The sequence below is a fragment of the Rhinoderma darwinii genome, chromosome 10 (assembly GCF_050947455.1).
Source record: "Rhinoderma darwinii isolate aRhiDar2 chromosome 10, aRhiDar2.hap1, whole genome shotgun sequence".
In the NCBI taxonomy this organism is placed as follows: Eukaryota; Metazoa; Chordata; class Amphibia; order Anura; family Rhinodermatidae; genus Rhinoderma; species Rhinoderma darwinii.
In genome coordinates this window covers 62,310,020-62,329,754 of record NC_134696.1, presented here as the reverse complement: position 1 = coordinate 62,329,754, position 19,735 = coordinate 62,310,020, and the positions used below count along the sequence as shown (strand labels likewise).

Below are 19,735 nucleotides of genomic sequence, written 5' to 3'. Positions count from 1 at the left end.
AAAACAGCGTCGCTGAGCGACGCTGTTTATGTAACTCCCATAGAAGTGAATGCCAGTTACAGAGGCAGCATTCTAGAGATAGGTGCAGATCCCAGAGGTGGCACCCGTATCTATCTGACATTTATGGCATATCCTGTGGATATGCCATAAGTGTTCCTGATGGGAAAACCCCTTTAAGTTATGCAATTTTAGGGTAGGCCTCCAGTGAACATGACCAGGAGCTTATTTTGCTTTGCTCATTGGAGGAGAACTGTGGACTGGACCTCCTTCGTACTGTACTGCATTGACTTCCAATTCATCGGGATGGTGAACCCTGCGTGCTGTAATTCCATCAGTATCACGACAGGTACAGTTTACGCAGGCCCAGGGAAGCTTCTCGTATCAATGTAACATCCAAATGGACTCCGCTACTGACAATCTAAGGTTTCACTCTGCAAATACCTCAGCTCCATAGAACAGAACATGTTTTCTACAGCTCCATTTAAAAAAATGTTAGCAGGGTTCATGTAGGGTTGCATTCATATTGGCCTTACATGAGTTCATTTTTGTTAACCAATTACCATTACCAATTTGGGAAGGTTTTTCTTTTTCCCTCTCTTGGGCTCTAATCCCATTTTCGTTAAAAAAATATTATTAAAAATGTGTATGCGAATAGTGTACAAATCTAAACGTATTGTGTGAGTTTTTGTAAGTTGTGCTGGTCCTTTCATGTAGAGAGTCTCTGGAAGCCATTGAGTTAAGCTCTGTGATTGCTAAAGTGCATCAGTACTGTACATTAAGATGTAATACTCCAGCTCATCAGCTCCTTAGTATTGTCGGCGTGGGAGTTGCTGCTTCAAGCAGAAGACGATGAGAACAAAAATAGACATGTCTTCCATTTTACAGGCTTTATCTGAATTATCCACACTTGAGTTACTAGCATAGTTGCAGTAGAGCTCAAGCATATAACATTTGCAGCCTAGCTAGTCTGCATGGCACAGATGTATGCCTGCTATCCATAGGATTTGTTCCACCTTAGGCCGGATTTACACGAGCGTGTGCATTTTGCGCGCGCAAAAAACGCGACGTTTTGTGCGCGCAAAATGTACTTAAAGGACGAGTGTCGCGAAAAATGTATTTTTTTTTATATCCATTTGCTTTTAGTGTTTTATTTTAAAAAATTATTTATTTGTGTGTTTGTGTTTTACTTTTTTTTTATTTTTTCACTTTTTCTTGTCTATGGGGGCTGCCATTTTCCATCTCTGTATGTGTCGATTAACGACACATACAGACATGGAATACGGCACATACAGCCCCATAGTGAATGCGAACGGGGCCCGTTCCATCCACTATGCTGTACGCCGTCTGTGTGGGAACGGCGCATGCGCCGCTCCCACACAGTCCAAATTGAAGGTCTTCGGCCGAGCGACATCCGGCGCCATTCTCTTGTGGACCGGAAGCCGCGGCCGGACAGTAAGATTACTACTTCCGGTCGCGGCTTCCGGACTTGTGCACTTGGAGCGGAGGGAGCAGACGGACCGGAGGGAGCGGCGGCGGCAGGAGCAGGTAAGTTAGGTCTGTGTATGTACGTGGTTTACGGTGTGTTTACTACTATATGTAAACCTACTACACTGTGTGTTAGCTCAAAAAATGGCGATACACAGTGTAGGAGGTTTGACCGTTCAATCCCCTCCTTTCTCCTGGCACTAGCCAGGACAAAGGAGGGGGGATTCTGAGAGCTCACTAGAGCGAGTGAGTTTTCTCAAGTTTTGCGGCATAAAGCAATGTGGTTGCTTTACCACATGCCAATGCTGCAATTTTGGGAATTGCTCCATCTAGTGACCAGCCCTGGGAAGGAAATTTTATAAATTAGAATCTAATTTATAATATTTCCTGACTCGTGAAAAAATTTAAAAAATTAGAACATTGTGTAATCACTTATACACTAACTGTTTAACTAAAAAAAAGTTTTTGTTTTTTTCTAGCGACACATTCCCTTTAACAGCTCCGTGTGTCAGCAGCATATGATGCGTGGCTGTGTGATTTTCGTGCAGCCGCCATCATTATGACACTCTGTATGTTTGTTCATTCATACTTTTTACTGCTGTTGCATGAATCACGCGCGTCCCACAGAAGTGCAACCGTGTGCTGCGCGTGATTTACACGCACCCATCGACTTCAATGGGTGCGTGAGGCGCGAACAACGCACAAATATAGGACATGTCGTGAGTTTTACGCAGCGGACACACGCTGCGTGAAACTCACGGACAGTCTGCACGGCCCCATAGACTAACATAGGTCCGTGCGAGGCGCGTGAAAACCACGCGCGTTGCACGGACGTATATCACGTTCGTCTAAAAAAAAGCCCTCACAAATACTCCCTTTTCACAGTTCACTTTTCGGGTTCCTCCGAATATACACAAGTCACTGCTTGCGTGTTTTAACCTATTGTGTGGTAGTCTATATTGCCTGATTCTGATAAACACTGATAAACGAAAGGGCGATGTAAAAATTAAAGCCATTCCTCGAAATTACTTACATAGTTTATCCATGGTGTATATTAATGCTTTTGTAAAGTGTCCTTTGAAATTTTTATAGTTCTAGTTGTCATTTAATTTTGATTTATTCTGATGAGCTTATTTACCACATTGGCCCTTATTCCCCTATCCACATTGAGAGTTAAACATGCATGTTTATGGCAAAGTTGGGACATATAGCTGTAGGAGGATTGTGCATTGGGCCAACAGCTCGCTGAAGTGTATGGCTGGCTTTAGGTGTAATGAAAAGAAATGTGTGGGAAGAGAAGTGTCGTTAAGGCCCCAAGCTATTCACCCAAATCTGCGGGTGAATTGCGGTCCCATTCATTTCTATGGGCCCATTCATACGACCGTGGTTTCCACGGTCAGAGCATTGCCCAGGAGCCTGGACCGCAAAAAGATGGGACATGTCTCATTACGGTCGTGTTTTGCGGTCCAGGCTCATATAAATTAATGCACGCGGCTATGTGCACGGCCCGTGATTTGCAGGTGGCCCCCGGGGGACACTCCCTGTAGTCACAGCAGTGCCTCCACTCCTTTTCCCCAATAGTCACAACAGTGCCTCCACTCCTTTTCCCCAATAGTCACAGTAGTGCCTCCCCAAAACACTTCCCGTCAATAAGATTAGTTGAGACCGATTGAGAACTTTCTTTATACAATAGGTAATTACTGATTAAACGCTACAATCATACAAATGAATCATCAATAAATGCAATATTTGCCACTATCATAGTCAAATTTATTATTGTCCGTAGTGGAGATGGCAAAATGCCCCCTCTTCCCTATTATATAGTCACCTTGCCAACTTTAAACATGCACTAGATTTTTGCATAGGGCGGTTTAGGGGTTAGTGATAATATTCCTAGTGGTCTAGAGCGGTGATGGGGCTAAAGATAATCTCTTGCGTATCCTCCTTTCTTCCCTCCTTCCCATTTTCTGTCTTACTAACATGTGATGTTTTGCTCAATAGGTCAAATTACTCCTTCATCCAGAGAAAGTCCAAGTCCTGTTGACCCAGAGTCAGTGGAAGTAATGATGAACTTTGACCCAGATCCTGCAGATCTTGCCTTGTCCAGTGTGCCAGGACATGAGACATTTGATCCTAGGAAACATCGATTTTCTGAAGAGGAACTAAAACCTCAGCCGATTATGAAAAAAGCAAGAAAAATCCAGGTGCCAGATGAACAGAAGGTAAAAATGCAATTCCGTTTTATTTTTGTAAGGTATTTTCACTTACCGGTTGGAATGTTTTAACGGTACATTATTATGTCAGTGTTATGGATTTATATTAGACCTGTGGACCCAACAGTCTCCTTCAAAGGTCTTATGCGGTTTTAGAAACCGCCTCACACAAGTATTAATATACTGTACAGGCCAAAAATAGCAGTAAAACTGTTGTCTTATAGTTACAAAAAAACAAAACACATATCCGACTTCTAATGTAAACTTACTAGAGCTCATTTTTGCAGGTTAAACAACATTGACTTCCCTATTTTAAAGGGTAACTAAACTTTCAAAAAACTTCTGACATGTCATCATGAGCACTGAGTCCCCAATGATCGCTAAAACGAAGCTGTAGGAGCGCTCAGATGAGCGCTGAGCTGCTTCATTTCTGATCGCTTTTCTCAGAAAGCCGAGCAGTTGGTGTACGGGCTCATAGGCTTTCGAGATCAGTAGCCGATCAGAAACAAAGGTGCTCAGCACTCACCCGAGCGCTTCTGCCGCTTCATTTTAGCGTTCGGTGGGGGGGTCTCATTTCTCAGACCCACATTGATCTAAACTATCACTATGACATGTCAATAGTTTTTTGAAAGTTTAGTTACCCTTTAAGACTTTTACTGCACCCATGAAATCCTATAAGTAATGGGGTAATTAAAAGAAACCAATGAGTCATATGCAAGTCAAATCTATTTTTGTAGGTATTAAAATAATCTACAGTTTCTAAATAAATGATAGGCCATAAAGATAATCAAAACACACACTTTTTTTTTATGCCCACATTCAGGGAGGTTCATGTTTACCCATCTAGACACCAAGATACTGACCTTTAAATTAATACATTACCTAGTGGAATTTAAATAATTTAGGCATACAAGATCCCTGAATCCCTTTACTTTTGTCAAATATTCTTATTTATTACCCTTACATTACGCTGTCGGATATTTTGCATTATTCAAATGTTTCCCGCTGCTTGAAATTTGAAACGTTGTGTGTTTAAAATCTAATATATATGACTGTTGATAGTGATCCAGTGCTAGCTGCAAAGCCGGCCAGTGGAGGACTCTGCGTTGTCAATCATGCAACTTAAAGAGGCTCTGTCACCAGATTATCAAATCCCTATCTCCTATTGCATGTGATCGGCGCTGCAATGTAGATAACAGTAAAGTTTTTGTTTTTTTTGAAAAACGATAATTTTTGCCCAAGTTATGAGCAATTTTATATTTATGCAAATTAGCTTTTCAATGGACAACTGGGCGTGTTTTCTCGTATTTCCAACTGGGCGTGTATTGTGTTTTTACCAACTGGGCGTGTTTACTTGTTTTACCAACTGGGCGTTGCGAATAGAAGTGTATGACGCTGACAAATCAGCATCATACACTTCTCTTCGTTACCACCCAGCTTCTTCCACTGCACAGACACACAGCGTGTCCTCGCTCGTCCGACGCGATGAAGGACCTGTGGGAGGAAGTGACGTCACAGCGTGGTCTCGCGAGAACACGCTGTGTGTCTGTGCAGTGGAAGAAGCTGGGTGGGAACGATGAGAAGTGTATGATGCTGATTTGTCAGCGTCATACACTTCTATTCACAACGCCCAGTTGGTAAAACAAGTAAACTGGTGACAGAGCCTCTTTAACATTCAGTTCAGACCCCACTATAGAGGCATTTGACTGAGATTTCAGGAAAGAAAAATAATTTTTCCAACTTGTGCTATAACTATGGGAAGATGACTATCATTTAGTCATTTTTCTTCTAGCAGCTGTAAGGCTTTGTTTAGGCTCTGGATCTGTTGTTCATTTTCTGTGTATTGTGCACTGAACATCGGCAACAAAGTACAGTATAATGCATGTTATTTGGGTTTTGGGATTCAAACCTGCATTTTTCAAACCATCAAAATACATTTTATTATCAATATAATATGTAATGTAATTATTATCAACTCATGTTATTTTTTTTGATTTTTTTTAGGATGAGAAATATTGGAACCGGCGGTACAAAAACAATGAAGCTGCCAAACGTTCACGAGATGCTCGTCGGCTGAAGGAAAACCAGATTACGGTTCGGGCTGCCTTTTTGGAAAAAGAGAACTCAGTGCTGCGCCAAGAGGTAGCCAAAATTCGCCAAGAACTCTCTCGCTACCGAAACATTCTGACAAAATATGAGTCTCAGCACGGAGCCTTGTAAAGAACTGAGAAAATGTGTAGCTGTCCCACCAGGTTGCACGAACTAACACAACTTCACAAGAATCTTTTCCCACAATCCCTTTTTTTCTTTCCCGAAGAACGGCCCTTATTCACTAAGAAATATCACGAGATTTAGAGGACATGAGGGACACACGGGAAGCAGGCCGCTGTACAACTCTTATATTGCCTTGCTTTCTTCCTCAATTTTCAGCATTCCATCTTGACCTCCTTTTCGGCAGGACAAAGGTGCTATAGTGACTAATAAACACTATGGGGTATCACCAGCGATTAAGCAAATAGAAGCCAGGAAAAGGGAGCCAAAGCCGATTCTGAACACGGGCACCATCTAATACACCAGCCACCAAGTAAAGGCCAATTTCCCTGTATCTGACAATCCTTGCACACAGCTGTCCAGTAGCATTGCATTTTTTTATTGTTATTCTGTCAGAGAAAGTTTTATGGATACAGCATGGATGATAAATAATTGTAAAAATATGTAAATAAGTCAAATGAATATGCTAAATGAAAAGGTATTACAATTAAGCAGGAAAGGATTGAACAAATCTCTTAAACATATTGAGTTAGGTCTGCAGGGATTTCATATTATAGTATCTTATTAAAACAAGGACGGACAATCCTTCAGCATCTTCGCTATTTCAAACTGCATGTTCCACCTTTATAAGCCAGACACTGACCACTACTGTGACAAATGACAATGAGCACTATTCATTACTTCATTGCTAGTAACTTCTAGGCCTAAAACCTATACATGACAATGATAGCGGTGGGTGAACCAGCCATACTAATGCACTTACAAAGCCTGTTTGCAATAATATACTTGCCTTTCCTAGCTAGGTATTATTTTCCCAGGTAAGCAAGACTGGCACATCTATCTTTGACATAGGCTCAGTTCTTACTAGAGCAGGGAGATCTGTTCGCTTCTCCCAATACCGGTGATCAAAATGGTAGGGAGAAGAGACATAAATTATGTTGAAATCAGTGATTATCTTTCCTAATAGTTGTTAAACAGTCTTTACCTAACTGACTATAAATATAGAAAAAAAAAAACCTTTTATGGGATGTAGGACACAAATGTACTAAACAGGTAGAAATGATCTCAGGACAGTTTGAGAAAAATCTCCTCGCCAATTTTTTTTTCATTTGTTTTTTAAATCCCGGACAATCTTTTTGAGATGTGTGTAAAATATATAGCACAAGCATCGATCTCTAGATCACGACGCTATTTTTAAAAGGGTAGCCGGATTCCAGGTACAAGAGAACTAGACACTACTGGAAAACCCTCCTATGTCACTTTACCATCAGTATCAGATTTAGCACGTGATCATATTTCATATCACATACTGGCTTTATTTAAATATGCTATTTTAGTCACAGTTTTTGCCACAATTTTGTATGGTTTTTGTTTTTTTTATATATAAAATCGATAAACTGCAGCAAAAATAGTATCACAGGTACGTTTGAATACATCAAGATGATATTATTTTGTTGGCAAGACACTGTATGTGACCACAGGTGCAGCGTGCATAGAAAGGTTTATCCAGTCCTAAACTGATGGATTCTAAATATTAATAACTTTGGGCAGAAAATGCTGAAAATAGATGGTAGGCATGCCGGTACATTGTGCGCATTTAATTCACAAAAATGGAGCCTGATTATGCGTAGTTGTGTGGATCTATGTACTGGGCAAATATTATTGCATATGGATTATTTCTCAAGTAAATCAAATTATTTATTATTGGGTTTTCTAGGTAAAATCAAATGAAATGAAATATTAATGTGGTTCAATAACAAATGACCAACCAGGGGCATAAATACCATAGAATCATGATATTTGCTTCTACCTGTGGAGCCCTGTTTTGAGTTTAGAACTATCCTCTTTCCCAAAAAGAATGTGCCTCTCCACAGTCACTGCAAACAAGAGAACTACCCGACTAGCAAGAGAACTACCCGACTAGCAAGAGAACTACCCGACTAGCAAGAGAACTACCCGACTAGCAAGAGAACTACCCGACTAGCCAGAGAACTACCCGACTAGCCAGAGAACTACCCAACTAGCTAGAGAACTACCTAACACAAACTTCAGAGCAATGCAAGAGATGTTTGGTAACTTATCCTTACTACATAAAGATCAGTATGTGGGTCTATATGCAGACATGCGCCCAGTCGTTCTGCTTCCTGACAGACCATTGGATATGGCTTCCTGTCATCTCTTAGGCTAGGTTCACACTGAGTTTTTTGCAGGCGGAAAATCTGCCTCAAAATTCAGTTCGGAATTTTGAGGCAGATTTTGCTCTGCCTGCACGCTGATTTTCACAGCGTTTTTTGCCTGCGGCCATAGAGCCCCGCGGGCATAAAACGCCGCAAAATACGCTTTCTCTGCCTCCCATTGATGTCAATGGGAGGTCAGCGGCGTAAACGCCCAAAGATAGGGCATGTCCCTACTTTTTTGCGGCAAAAAAACGCCTTAGTCTCCCATTGAAATCAATGGGAGGCATTTTCGGCCATTTTGCGGCGCGGTTTTTGCGTAAAAAAAACTCAACAAAAAACTCTGTGTGAACTCCCCCCTTATACATACTGCCTTAAACAGTTTTCAATATTTTGCACTTTAAAAGACACATAATGTAATTGCATCCACAATGGCATCTACCAAACAAGGTAAATACCACAAATGTATTCTTGAGCATTGAGAAATTTGAAGAGCATTCCTACTGAGAATTGGCCCATACTATTCAAAAACGATCAGTTTCCCTTTAGCATCAGACTACAAGCGTCTAATTTATTAGCTTGGACTGTTACTAAAAAAATCATCAATTTGTAGAATTTTAATCAGCACATGACAAATCTCAGGAAAAACATTTCCTTTCATTTTTCTTCCCAAAATACTTAATACTCTAGGCAGAAGTCTCACGTTATGTTATCCTGTGTTGCCCTTTAGTCCTTTGGCAGAGGCTACTTGGCAGCACCACAAACGCCCGCTACCACTTGGATAGGACAACCCACCATTTATGGATTTTCCCATTTTCTATTGTTGGATGAAGTTGGAGCATTTTGCAATTCCTGACCACCTTAATCAACAAAGGGTTAATACATGCATGTAATATGATGTTACTCATTAGTTGCCAATGATCATTACACAACTGAGCATCCATATAGTGTAGTCTAAATGAGCGTGACAGCCAAGGGTGGTTGCTCTAGATGGGCATAGACCGCTAAGTCAATGCTGTCATACTGAACGTCAGCTTATTACACGGAGTTGGGCTTTCCAAAGGGCATATTCGATAGAACTATAATTTTCAGTCAAGAAGTTCATTATTACCTTAAGTTGTTATCTATGTGCTACTTATTCAGTTTATACTTCGATCATGAGGCTGCATTTGGCACTTTTTGTGGTTGTATAGCATGTCCGGCCCACTTTGGCAATTTTGGAATTTGCCTGAAGGGCTCATTATTGGCAGGCTGGTCTTCTTGGCCCAGAGACATTAAAAAAAAAAAAAAAGGGTATCACCGCCTTCACATTGCGCATTTCAGCCCTGCTTTTGTTTTATGGTAGACTTGTGCTCCGTTCCTTGCACTTAAAAGTGGAAATGAAATTGCCCATTTAGCTGAAGAACTTTTTATGTCTGTCTGAGTCTGGTGCGGATAACGTTCTCCTTCTCCACTCGTAGAATTCCTTTACGTGAGCGCTTGTTGTGTGGATGCGACTGAGTGCTTTTATCTGTGATTTGCACTAGTTTTTAATAGATACAAAATAATGATTCTAGCTATTGATGTTTCCACCTTTCAGACATAAATAGAGCATGATTTTATTTTCTACAATGATGTTTGTATTTTATAGATACTTTCTATATTTACAGAAGTCTCAGATGTACTTGTCTTTAAATGACAAGCCAAAAATATGTTTGACTCAATTGTTTTTTTGTTTTTTTTGCAAGAGGCACTTTTTGAAGCAGTGATTTAAGAATATTGTACGTGGTAAATTGGATGCACCTTATGCACTATTAGCAGTTGTCATAGAGAATCACTAGATCTGAAAAGGATTGCAATTAATAAGTTCTATTCAATGAGAATTTAGCAATGTTGTATGTTAATTGCCATTTATAGCCAACTAAAGTATAGATTTATTGCACATATACTGTAGTCCCTACTTTTGATACTTCTGATAACCAAACCATCCCCAACCCTGGGTGCCTTATGTATGGTGCGGATTGTATGATAGTCTTTATGTTTTCTCACCTTATACAAACTGCATTTAACATGGAATCTATATGGAAAAGCAGTAAAAATATATAGACCAAGTTCTGCAAAAACAAATGAGCGGACCAGTGTAGATATATGAGCACCCTTAGGGAGAGTTCACACGGAGCTTTTTACGTAGAAACCGTGCCGCAAAACGCGCCAAAAAACGTCCGAAAATGCCGGCTCGCGGGAAAAAGAAGGGACGTGCCCTATCTTCGGGCGTTTATGCTTCTGACCTCCCATTGACATCAATGGGAGGCAGAGAAAGCGTATTTCATGTGTTTTATGCCCGTGACGCTCAAAGGCCGCGGGCAAAAATCGCCACGAAAATCGGCGTGCAGGCAGAGGAAATTCTGCCTCAAAATTCCAAACTGAATTTTGAGGCAGATTTTCCTTCTGCAAAAAACTCAGTGTGAACCCAGCGTTATTGCAGCTGATCCCTTGTGCAATGTCATTGATCGCACACCGCATAACTAACTGTAAGGGTATGTTCACACACCCTATTTACGGACGTAATTCGGGCGTTTTACGCCTCGAATTACGTCCGAAAATACGGCTCCAAACCGCCGGCAAACATCTGCCCATTGAAATCAATGGGTTACGATGTTCTGTGCACACGGGCATTTTTTTACGCACCGCTGTCAAAAGACGGCGCGTAAAAAGACGCCCGCGTCAAAGAAGTGCATGTCACTTCTTGAGACGTAATCATTCTGACATTGGCTCCATTGAAAAACAGCTCCAATTACGTCCGTAATTGCCGCCGCGAAAAACGCGAGTACAAGCAATTACGTCTGAAATTCAGGAGCTGTTTTCTCCTGAAAACAGCTCTGTAATTTCAGCCGTAATGGACGCTGCCGTGTGAACATACCCTTACCATACAATGTGTTAAGTTCTCTTTTTTTCTAATACAAAGCAAAACCACTATAGGTCGAGCATGTATCTTACATTTCTTTATACAGATAACTATTCTATTATGGTTCAAATGTCTGACGGCATCTATAATTGGTATGAAGAGCACGCATTCGTTTTACAAAGGCCTTGTTCACACAGTTGCATCATTATTTATTTTTTTAGCCAAGCCAAAACCAGAATTGGATTCAGAAAAGCAGACCTAGAGGCCTTCCTTTAGATATTTCTTCTGTTTAGCGTCTGTTCCTGGTTTTGGCTTAAGTAATGCATGCAAAATCTGCAATGTGTGAGCAACGTCAAATGGTGCAGTTACATGCGGCAGTTTTAGTTGCAGAAATTTTTGCAATTGAAAATCAGTTCCATTCATCTGATTGGTTTTCAGAAATTCTTGCAACTGCTGCAGAATAAACCCCATTCATATGAATGGAACTGATTTTCAGTCGCAGAAATTTCTGCAGCAAAATCTGCCGCGTGTGACTGCACCTTAGCTGCAACTAAAATCTGTGCCAGAACCTGTTCCATTTCTACATCGGTGGGCGCCCCAGCTGCTGGACGCCCACCAATGGTACCCTTGTGTCATGTGTTTCTTTAGGAAACCCCTTGAATATAGATGGCACTTAATATAAAATATGTATGTAAAAGTTTAAGCATTTTATCACTTTGTAAAATAATTGCTATCAGGTATGACATGAAGAGGACAAAATTAGTTTTTATTAATCTTGCTATCCTCTGTTATCCATTTCATTGACACTGGCTCTGTAGTCAAGAAATGTAAAATGTTTGCATCTGTGTAATATATCTAAAGTATATATATTTTTTCTGTTTTATTTGTTTTATTCTGGACCATGTAGAAAAAAAAAATCTTGTGTTGCTAGATGGAAACTACCAGCAAGCTGCTGTTGATGGATCTGTTCATTCTATTAATTGTCTATATAGTACTTTGAGTATATTCTGTTATGAATGGTATGATTGTCTTAACACCCAGCCCTACACATTAACAAATGAATAACCAGTACAAGTATTAGGTCCTACTTGCTGATGTACTCCAGGTAGTAATAGGATAATTTTTCTACATTTTGTGTTTTTTTTATATATTACATATTTACTTTAATACGATTGAATTTGTTAGAAACAATAGGAAAACATTGAGCCTCATTTATAAAAACTAGTGAAGTGGAGCAGGTGGGGTATGTTCACACTCTGTGTTTTCAGGCATATTTCGGGGCGTTTACTCCTTGAAAAACACCTGAAAAAACGCACGTCTACAAATGTCTGCCCATTGAAATCAATGGGAGGCATTTTCGGCCATTTTGCGGCGCGGTTTTTGCATTTAGTTCATAGGGGCGTCTTTTTACGCCGCTGTTTGAAAAAGCGGAGCGTAAAAAGATGCTCCGTAAAAAGAAGTAGCATGTCACTTCTTGAGGCGTTTTTTGGAGCTGATTTCCTATTGAACACTGAAAAACGCCTCAAAAGAAGCTCCAAATTAAAAGAAGCTTCATTTTCAGCTTCAAAAACGCCTGAAAATCAGGAGCAGTTTTCTCCGTATGTTCAGCCGTTTTTTGTTAAGCGTGTGAACATACCCTTACCCATTGCATGTAAAATGAGAGCTGAATTCTGTCTCACTACCACCGCACATTTGGCCTGCACACATTTTTATAGATGAGGCCTATTGAGTTTATTACATTTGAGGCTATTACCTGTTGTTTTTATAGGAAATGCTTGAACCAAACTGAAAATGCAGAGGTGCAGTGTATTCATCTGGAAATATTGCCATTTTTCAAGGAGATCATTTCAAATTATTCTAGTTTCTGATTTTATTTTTCAGCAAAATACAGAATCGACATGACAATCAACCTCATGGTTCTTGTGGTTTAGGGTGACTGCATGTTAAAATACTTGATAGCTGTGTCCTGATGCAATGTGTGGACAATAGGGTAAATAAATGTTCTCAGGGAAACTGGGGGCCACAGAAAAAGCTTTGAATTATCACATTCTGATATCTTTGAAATTTCAAACTATATGCCTATTGATGTACTTGAAACCATAATTGTTTGTTCATAGGTGGCATAGTTTTCCCCCTTAATATTCTTTTAATGCTTTTTGGTATCTGCATTGTAACCATTAAATACTGAGAACACATTACACTCCACACAAGGGCACCAGTGATCTTGATTTTAAGTAAACCCAATTTTTCATCTCTGTCAGTTGTCCCTTATGTCTAGATATTCATGATGAAGATGGAATATTAATAAGCACTGGGATGGCTTAAAGGAGACCTACAAGAAGGAGAATGAAAAAGGCCCTTTAGTGTAAATTAAAGGTGAAAACCATTTTAATATCTTTTCGGACTCCAAACGAGGTCTACCCAACAACATTATACCTGACAGAAATCAGAAGTGTCATGTTATCATCAGTACCTCTTCATTGGTGCTGCTTTAGGCTTTGTGCCTGTAAAATAGTTTTCATATCTTTTAACTTACCTTAAAGGTTATGTAAACCTTTGAGGGTTTTAAAAAAAATAATAGATTAGTCAGTGTGATTAGTGTAGTCTTTATTAAAAAAAACATTTTACTTTTGGAGATACAGCAGTTCTGTATTCTCTATACAGAACAGCTGTATCGTCCGCTTTACACTGAATCAGTCAGTCCCGCGGACCTGACGGGTTCAGTGTCGGCGGGTCCTGTGTGTCTCTGACCCGCAGGAACCACCTTTAATCGATCACATCTAAGTTATGAACTTAGATGTTATAGTTTACAGGTCGATTCTGATGCATTCAGTGTAAAGCGAATGATACAGCTGTTCTGTATAGACAATACAGAACAGCTGTATCTCCAAAAGTAAAATGATTTTTGTAATAAAGACTAGTTACAAAGTTACACTAAACACACTGAGTAATTTATTTATATATTTTTAAAAAATGCCCTCAACGGTGTTCATAGCCTTTTAAGAGCCTTTTTTACACTTTCCTCTGGTTGGTCTTCTTTAAGGACTTAATTGTAGACAGTTCATTAGGTTTAGTGCTCTTAAAATTACTTTAAATGTCATCAGGTATCTTCCATATTCATTACCAGATATTGAATTGTATATGACTCTGTTTATTGCAGTACTTTTCACACACCACTGATCTCTAAATTTTAGGTGTATAGGGTTACCTGGATCACTTTACTTTTCTTGTTTTATTAAGCTGCCAAAAGACGGTTATATTTAGCACAAGATAATATATTCAGAGAAGAGAACAATATATATATATATAGAGAGATATAATATAGATGTATAGATATATTTATTTTATCATCCAAAAATTATATTTGTAAGCAATAAAGGTTACAGATAACGTGGGTCATGTTTTTCCTTTGCGATAAAGATGTATGGTTTGGTGCTTGTCTTGTGTTTTTTTCCTTTGCTGTTGTTATTGCTGAAGAATATTGTGGATGGAACATTTTGTACCAATTATTGCAACCTTGTAATACATAGTAAAGCTTCTGTGTTTTGTGTTTTCCTGAGTTATGCTTTCATTCTATTTATGTTGTTTGATGTCTATATCTTAACAATGATCTTGCACTATTAAAGCAACTCTCAGGTCCAGGAACAACATTTTAAATGTAATGGGATTTATGGAGTATTCTAACTATTGTCCTCTAGTTGCACACATCTGCCATCGATCCGCCTTTTTAGGGATCCCCCTGTGTTGTCCCAAAATGTTTGCAGTCTTTACCAGACTACCTGATGCAAACAGTGCATTGCGAATCTGAGACACTCCCTCTATTCTCGGAATGGCCAGAGCTGGTCAGGCAAGGGTATGTTCACACTACCTATTTTCGTCCGTTTTTCGGGCCGTAACGGAGCGTTTTCCACTGCGTTTTTTTACGCGTAAAAAGAAGTGCAGGACACTTCTTGGGACTGTTTTGAAGCCGTTTTCCATAGACTATTGAAAAAAGCTCCAAAAACGGCCGTAAAAAACGCAGCGAAAATCTCGAGTGGCACAAAAAACGTCTGAAAATCAGGAGCTGTTTTCACTTGAAAACAGCTCCGTATTTTGAGACGTTTTTGACTCTGCATGTGAACATACCCTTATACTGCTACTTTTGTACCATATTCCATTGCCTAGGTGCTCCTATGGGGGCTACCTTGTATTTAACCACCACCCGAGCCATTCATGAAAAGCGGAGTTAAATTACAAAAAAATTTTGCTGGGTTTAAAGGGAGCTGTATAAATCCTTATGCATTGAGTACCCCCTAGTGGAAGCTGCAGGCAAAGAGAATTGTATCATTCTACTCTATAGCTGTGTGGCACCAGCGAGCTTGGAAATCACCCTCGTCATCTCCCTTAAAAGCTTTACTTCTAGAGTAGAATAACTCAATAATACGACGCTGTACGAGGCGTCATACAATGGCATACAGCTCCATAGCACTGAGATCTCCGAGGGGCTTCCGTACAAGCTGCATGCACATACATGATGACTACTCAAGGAAATGTATTTTGCTGCTTTTACCATATTAGGAAATAAGTACATAAGTAAATACTTTTAATACTAGGAGTTGGTTAAAAAAAAAAAAGGAAAAAAAATATATTTTGAATGACCACTCACACTAGACATATTTATTAGATGTTGCAGAATATCATATATCTTCCCCTGCTGTCAGTAAATTTACTGATTAAGAAATTGCATTTGAGGAGCAAATCAGTTGTTTTTTTTTTCTTTTGCATGATCTGCAAAATGATGCTAAGATTGTCAGTCCGTCCCTGTTTATGGAACTTACATTGAAAAATATGACCTATTGGTACACATTTATAAGGGCCTGTTCACATCAGCGTCGGGCTTCCGTTCATGGGTTCCATTTGACCTTTCCGTCGGAGGAACCGATGAACGGAAAGCCAAACGGAAACCATAGCTTCTGTTTGCATTACCATTGTTCTCAATGGTAATGCTTTCATTGCAATTTGTTTCCGTTTCGTACAGTTTCCGTTAGTCGACTACGCTATTGTCTCCGCAAAAAACAACAACATACGGAACGGAAAACAATTGCAACGGAAGCATTACCATTGAAATCAATGGTAATGCAAACGGAAGCTATGGTTTCCGTTTGGCTTTCCGTTCATCGGTTTCTCCGACGGAAAGGTCGAACGGAACCGATGAACAAAAGCCAGATGCTGATATAAACACAGCCTGACGCTGTGAAGGAGCAAGAGTAGAATGTGGCTTTAGAAAAGTTATAACGTAATTAATTATAAATAGATTAACCCCTTAAGGACGCAGCCTAGTTTTGGCCTTAAGGCTCAGAGCCCATTTTTCAAATCTGACATATTTCACTATGTGGTAATAACGTCGGAATGCTTAAACCTACCCAAGCGATTCTGAGATTGTTTTCTCGTGACACATTGGGCTTCATGTTCGTGGTAAAATTTGGTCGATATATTCAGTGTTTATTGGTGAAAAATTGCAAAATGTAGAGAAAATTTTGAAAAAATTGAATTTTTCAGAATTTAAATGCATCTGCTTGTTAAACAGACGGTTATACCACCCAAAATAGTTACTAGTTCACATTTCCCATATGTCTACTTTAGATTGGCATCGTTTTTTGAACATTCTTTTATTTTTCAAGGACGTTACAAGGCTTAGAACATAAACAGCAATTTCTCATATTTTTAAGAAAATTTCAAAAGCCTTTTTTTTAAGGTACCTCTTGAGTTCTGAAGTGGCTTTGTGGGGCCTATGTATTAGAAACCCTGATAAAACACCCCATTTTAAAAACTAGACCCCTCAAAGTATTCAAAACAGCATTTAGAAAGTTTTTTAACCCTTCAGGCATTTCACAGGAATTAAAGCAAAGTGGAGGTGAAATTTGCAAATTTCATTTTTCTTCCTGAATTTCAATTTTATTCATTTTTTTTTCCTGTAACACAGAAGATGTAAATTTAAGGTAAAATTAATTACGTTATAACTTTTCTAAAGCCACATTCTACTCTTGCTCCTTCACAGCGTCAGGCTGTGTTTATACCAGAGAAACACTACTAAATATGTATTGTCCAGATTCTGCAGTTTTTAGAAATGTCCCACATGTGGCCCTACTGCGCTCGTGGACTAAAACACAAGCCCTAGAAGCAAAGAAGCACCTAGTGCATTTTGAGTCCTCTTTTTTTATTCGAATATATTTTAGGCAGCATGCCAGGTTTGAAGAGGTGTTGAGGTAACAAAACAGTAGGAATCCCCCAATAGTGACCCCATTTTGGAAACTACACCCCTCAAGGAATTAATTTAGGGTTGTTGTTACCATTTTGACCGCACAGTTTTTTCACAGCACGTATTTGAATTGGGCTGTGAAATGAAAAAAATTTCATTTTTTCCAATAAAATGTCATTTGTGATCAAAATTTCTTATTTTCACAGGGAACAAAATACCCCATTTTGTTGCCCAATTTGTCCTTAGTGTGGCAATACCCCATTTGTGGTGATAAACTGCCGTTTGGGCCCACGGGAGGGCTCAGAAGGAAAGGAGCGCTATATGTTTGTTGGAGTCCAGATTTTGTTGGATTGGTTTTCGGGTGCCATGTCGCATTTGCAGAGCCTCAGAGGTATCAAAGCAATGGAAACCCACCAAAAGTGACCCCATTTTGGAAACTACACCCCTCAAGGAATTCATTTATGGTTGTTGTTAGCATTTTGACGACACAGTTTTTTCACAGCACCTATTTCAATTGGGCTGTGACATTAAAAAAATGTAATTTTTTACCAAAATTTTTTATTTTCACAGGGAACAAAATACTAAATTTTGTTGCCCAATTTCTCCTGAGTGCATCAATACCCCATTTGTGGCAATAAACTGCCGTTTGGGCCCATGGGAGGCCTCAGAAGGGAAGGAGCGCTGTGTGTTCTTTGGAGTACAGATTTTGCTGGTTTGGTTTTCGGGTGCGATGTCGCATTTTCAGAGTCCCAGAGGTATCAAAGCAATGGAAACCCACCAGAAGTGACCCCATTTTGGAAACTACACCCCTCAAGGAATTCATTTATGGGTAATGTGACCATTTAGACCCCATAGTTTCTTCACAGAACTTATTTGAATTGGACTGGGAATTTAAAAAATATATATTTTTTCCAATAATATGTCATTTTAGCTCAAAAATTCTTATTTTCACAAGAAATAAAATACTCCATTTTGTTGCCCAATTTGTTCTGAGTGCGGCAATACCCCATTTGTGGTGATAAACTGCAGTTTGGGCCCATGGGAGGGCTCAGAAGGAAAGGAGCGCTGTGTGTTCTTTGGAGTCCAGATTTTGCTGGATTGCTTTTCGGGTGCCATGTCGCATTTGCAGAGCCCCAGAGGTATCAAAGCAATAGAAACCAACCACAAATGACCCCATTTTGGAAACTACACCCCTCAAGGAATTCATTTTTGGGTGTTGTGACCATTTTGACCCCATAGTTTTTTCACAGAACTTATTTGAATTGGGCTGGGAATGAAAACAAAATTATTTTTTTCAAATAATATGTAGTTTTGTCTGAAAATTTCTTATTTTCACAAGAAACAAAATACCCCATTCTGTTGCGCAATTTGTTCTGAGTGCCGCAATACCCCATTTGTTGTGATAAACTGCCGTTTGGGCCCATGGGAGGGCTCAGAAGGAAAGGACCACCATTTGGCCTACTGGGGATTTTCTAGTGTGAAGTCATGTATGCAGAAGCCCCTGAGGTACCAGTACAGTTGAAACCCGCAAGAAGTGACCCCGTTTTAAAAACTACACCCTTAAGGCATTCATCTAGAGGTGTAGTGAGCATTTTGACCGGAGACCTACACCCATAAACTGTAATGTGGGTTCTCCCGGGAATGGCAATACCCTACATGTGGCTGTTATCAGCTGCCTGGACACACAGCAGGGCTCAGAGGGGAAAGACGAGGGTGATAAGCTGTGTGGAGTGCATCAGGGTAAGTAAAATTGGGGTAAATTATAAACCAAGGGATGTATGATAAATTTTAAAACTGACTTTCATACAGAGCTCTGGTTATTCGGGACACGTGTCACATTGATATATTGTGTCATCCCTTATAGCAGACTTTGCACCTCTTTTGACTTTTTCCCTTCTTGCCAGTTTGGGGAACTTCTCCTGGAAAGTGTTGCCCTGGTACGATGCGTGTGGCCTCGCTTCCAGAAGTACTGGGTGCCCCCCCTTCTTGGTCCCTAAAGATTAGGTTCTTGATAATCACCTCTTGAAATTCCAGGAAAGTTCCCGTCTGGCCTGCACATCGACGTAGCACGTACGCATTGTACAAAGCCATCTGTATGATGTGCCCGGCCAGCTTCTTATACCACACCGCATGGCGCTGTAGGGCTTCAGGCTTTGATCTGACAAGTCCACCCCTCCCATGTACCTATTGTAGTCCAGGATGCAGTCTGGTTTGGGGGTGGCCTTTCCTTCATATATCCTAAACCTGTAGGTATACCCGGATGCACTCTCGCAGCTTATACATCTTCACGCCATACCTTGCCCTCTTACCCGGCAGGTACTCGCGGAATTGAACCCTCCCTTTAAAATGTACCAGGGACTCATCAATAGAAATACACTTCTCGGGGGTGTATGCTTGGGAAAACCGGGCACTGGAACGGTCTAATAGGGGTCTCCGTTTATACAAACGGTCAAAACTGGGGTCATCTCGG

At 40.0% G+C, this 19,735-nt stretch overlaps 1 protein-coding gene across 1 annotated transcript in view; it reads left to right on the top strand.

The window, feature by feature from the left end:
- The window catches only part of DBP (D-box binding PAR bZIP transcription factor), a 66,502-nt gene extending 51,922 nt beyond the window's left edge, over positions 1–14,580 (top strand). Inside the window, exons 3-4 of the mRNA XM_075839993.1 lie at positions 3,487–3,707; positions 5,703–14,580. Of these exons, the coding sequence (XP_075696108.1) occupies positions 3,487–3,707; positions 5,703–5,918 (437 nt within the window). The 3' untranslated portion in view covers positions 5,919–14,580. The remainder of the gene's footprint in view (positions 1–3,486; positions 3,708–5,702) is intronic.
- The last annotated feature ends 5,155 nt before the right edge of the window (positions 14,581–19,735 follow it).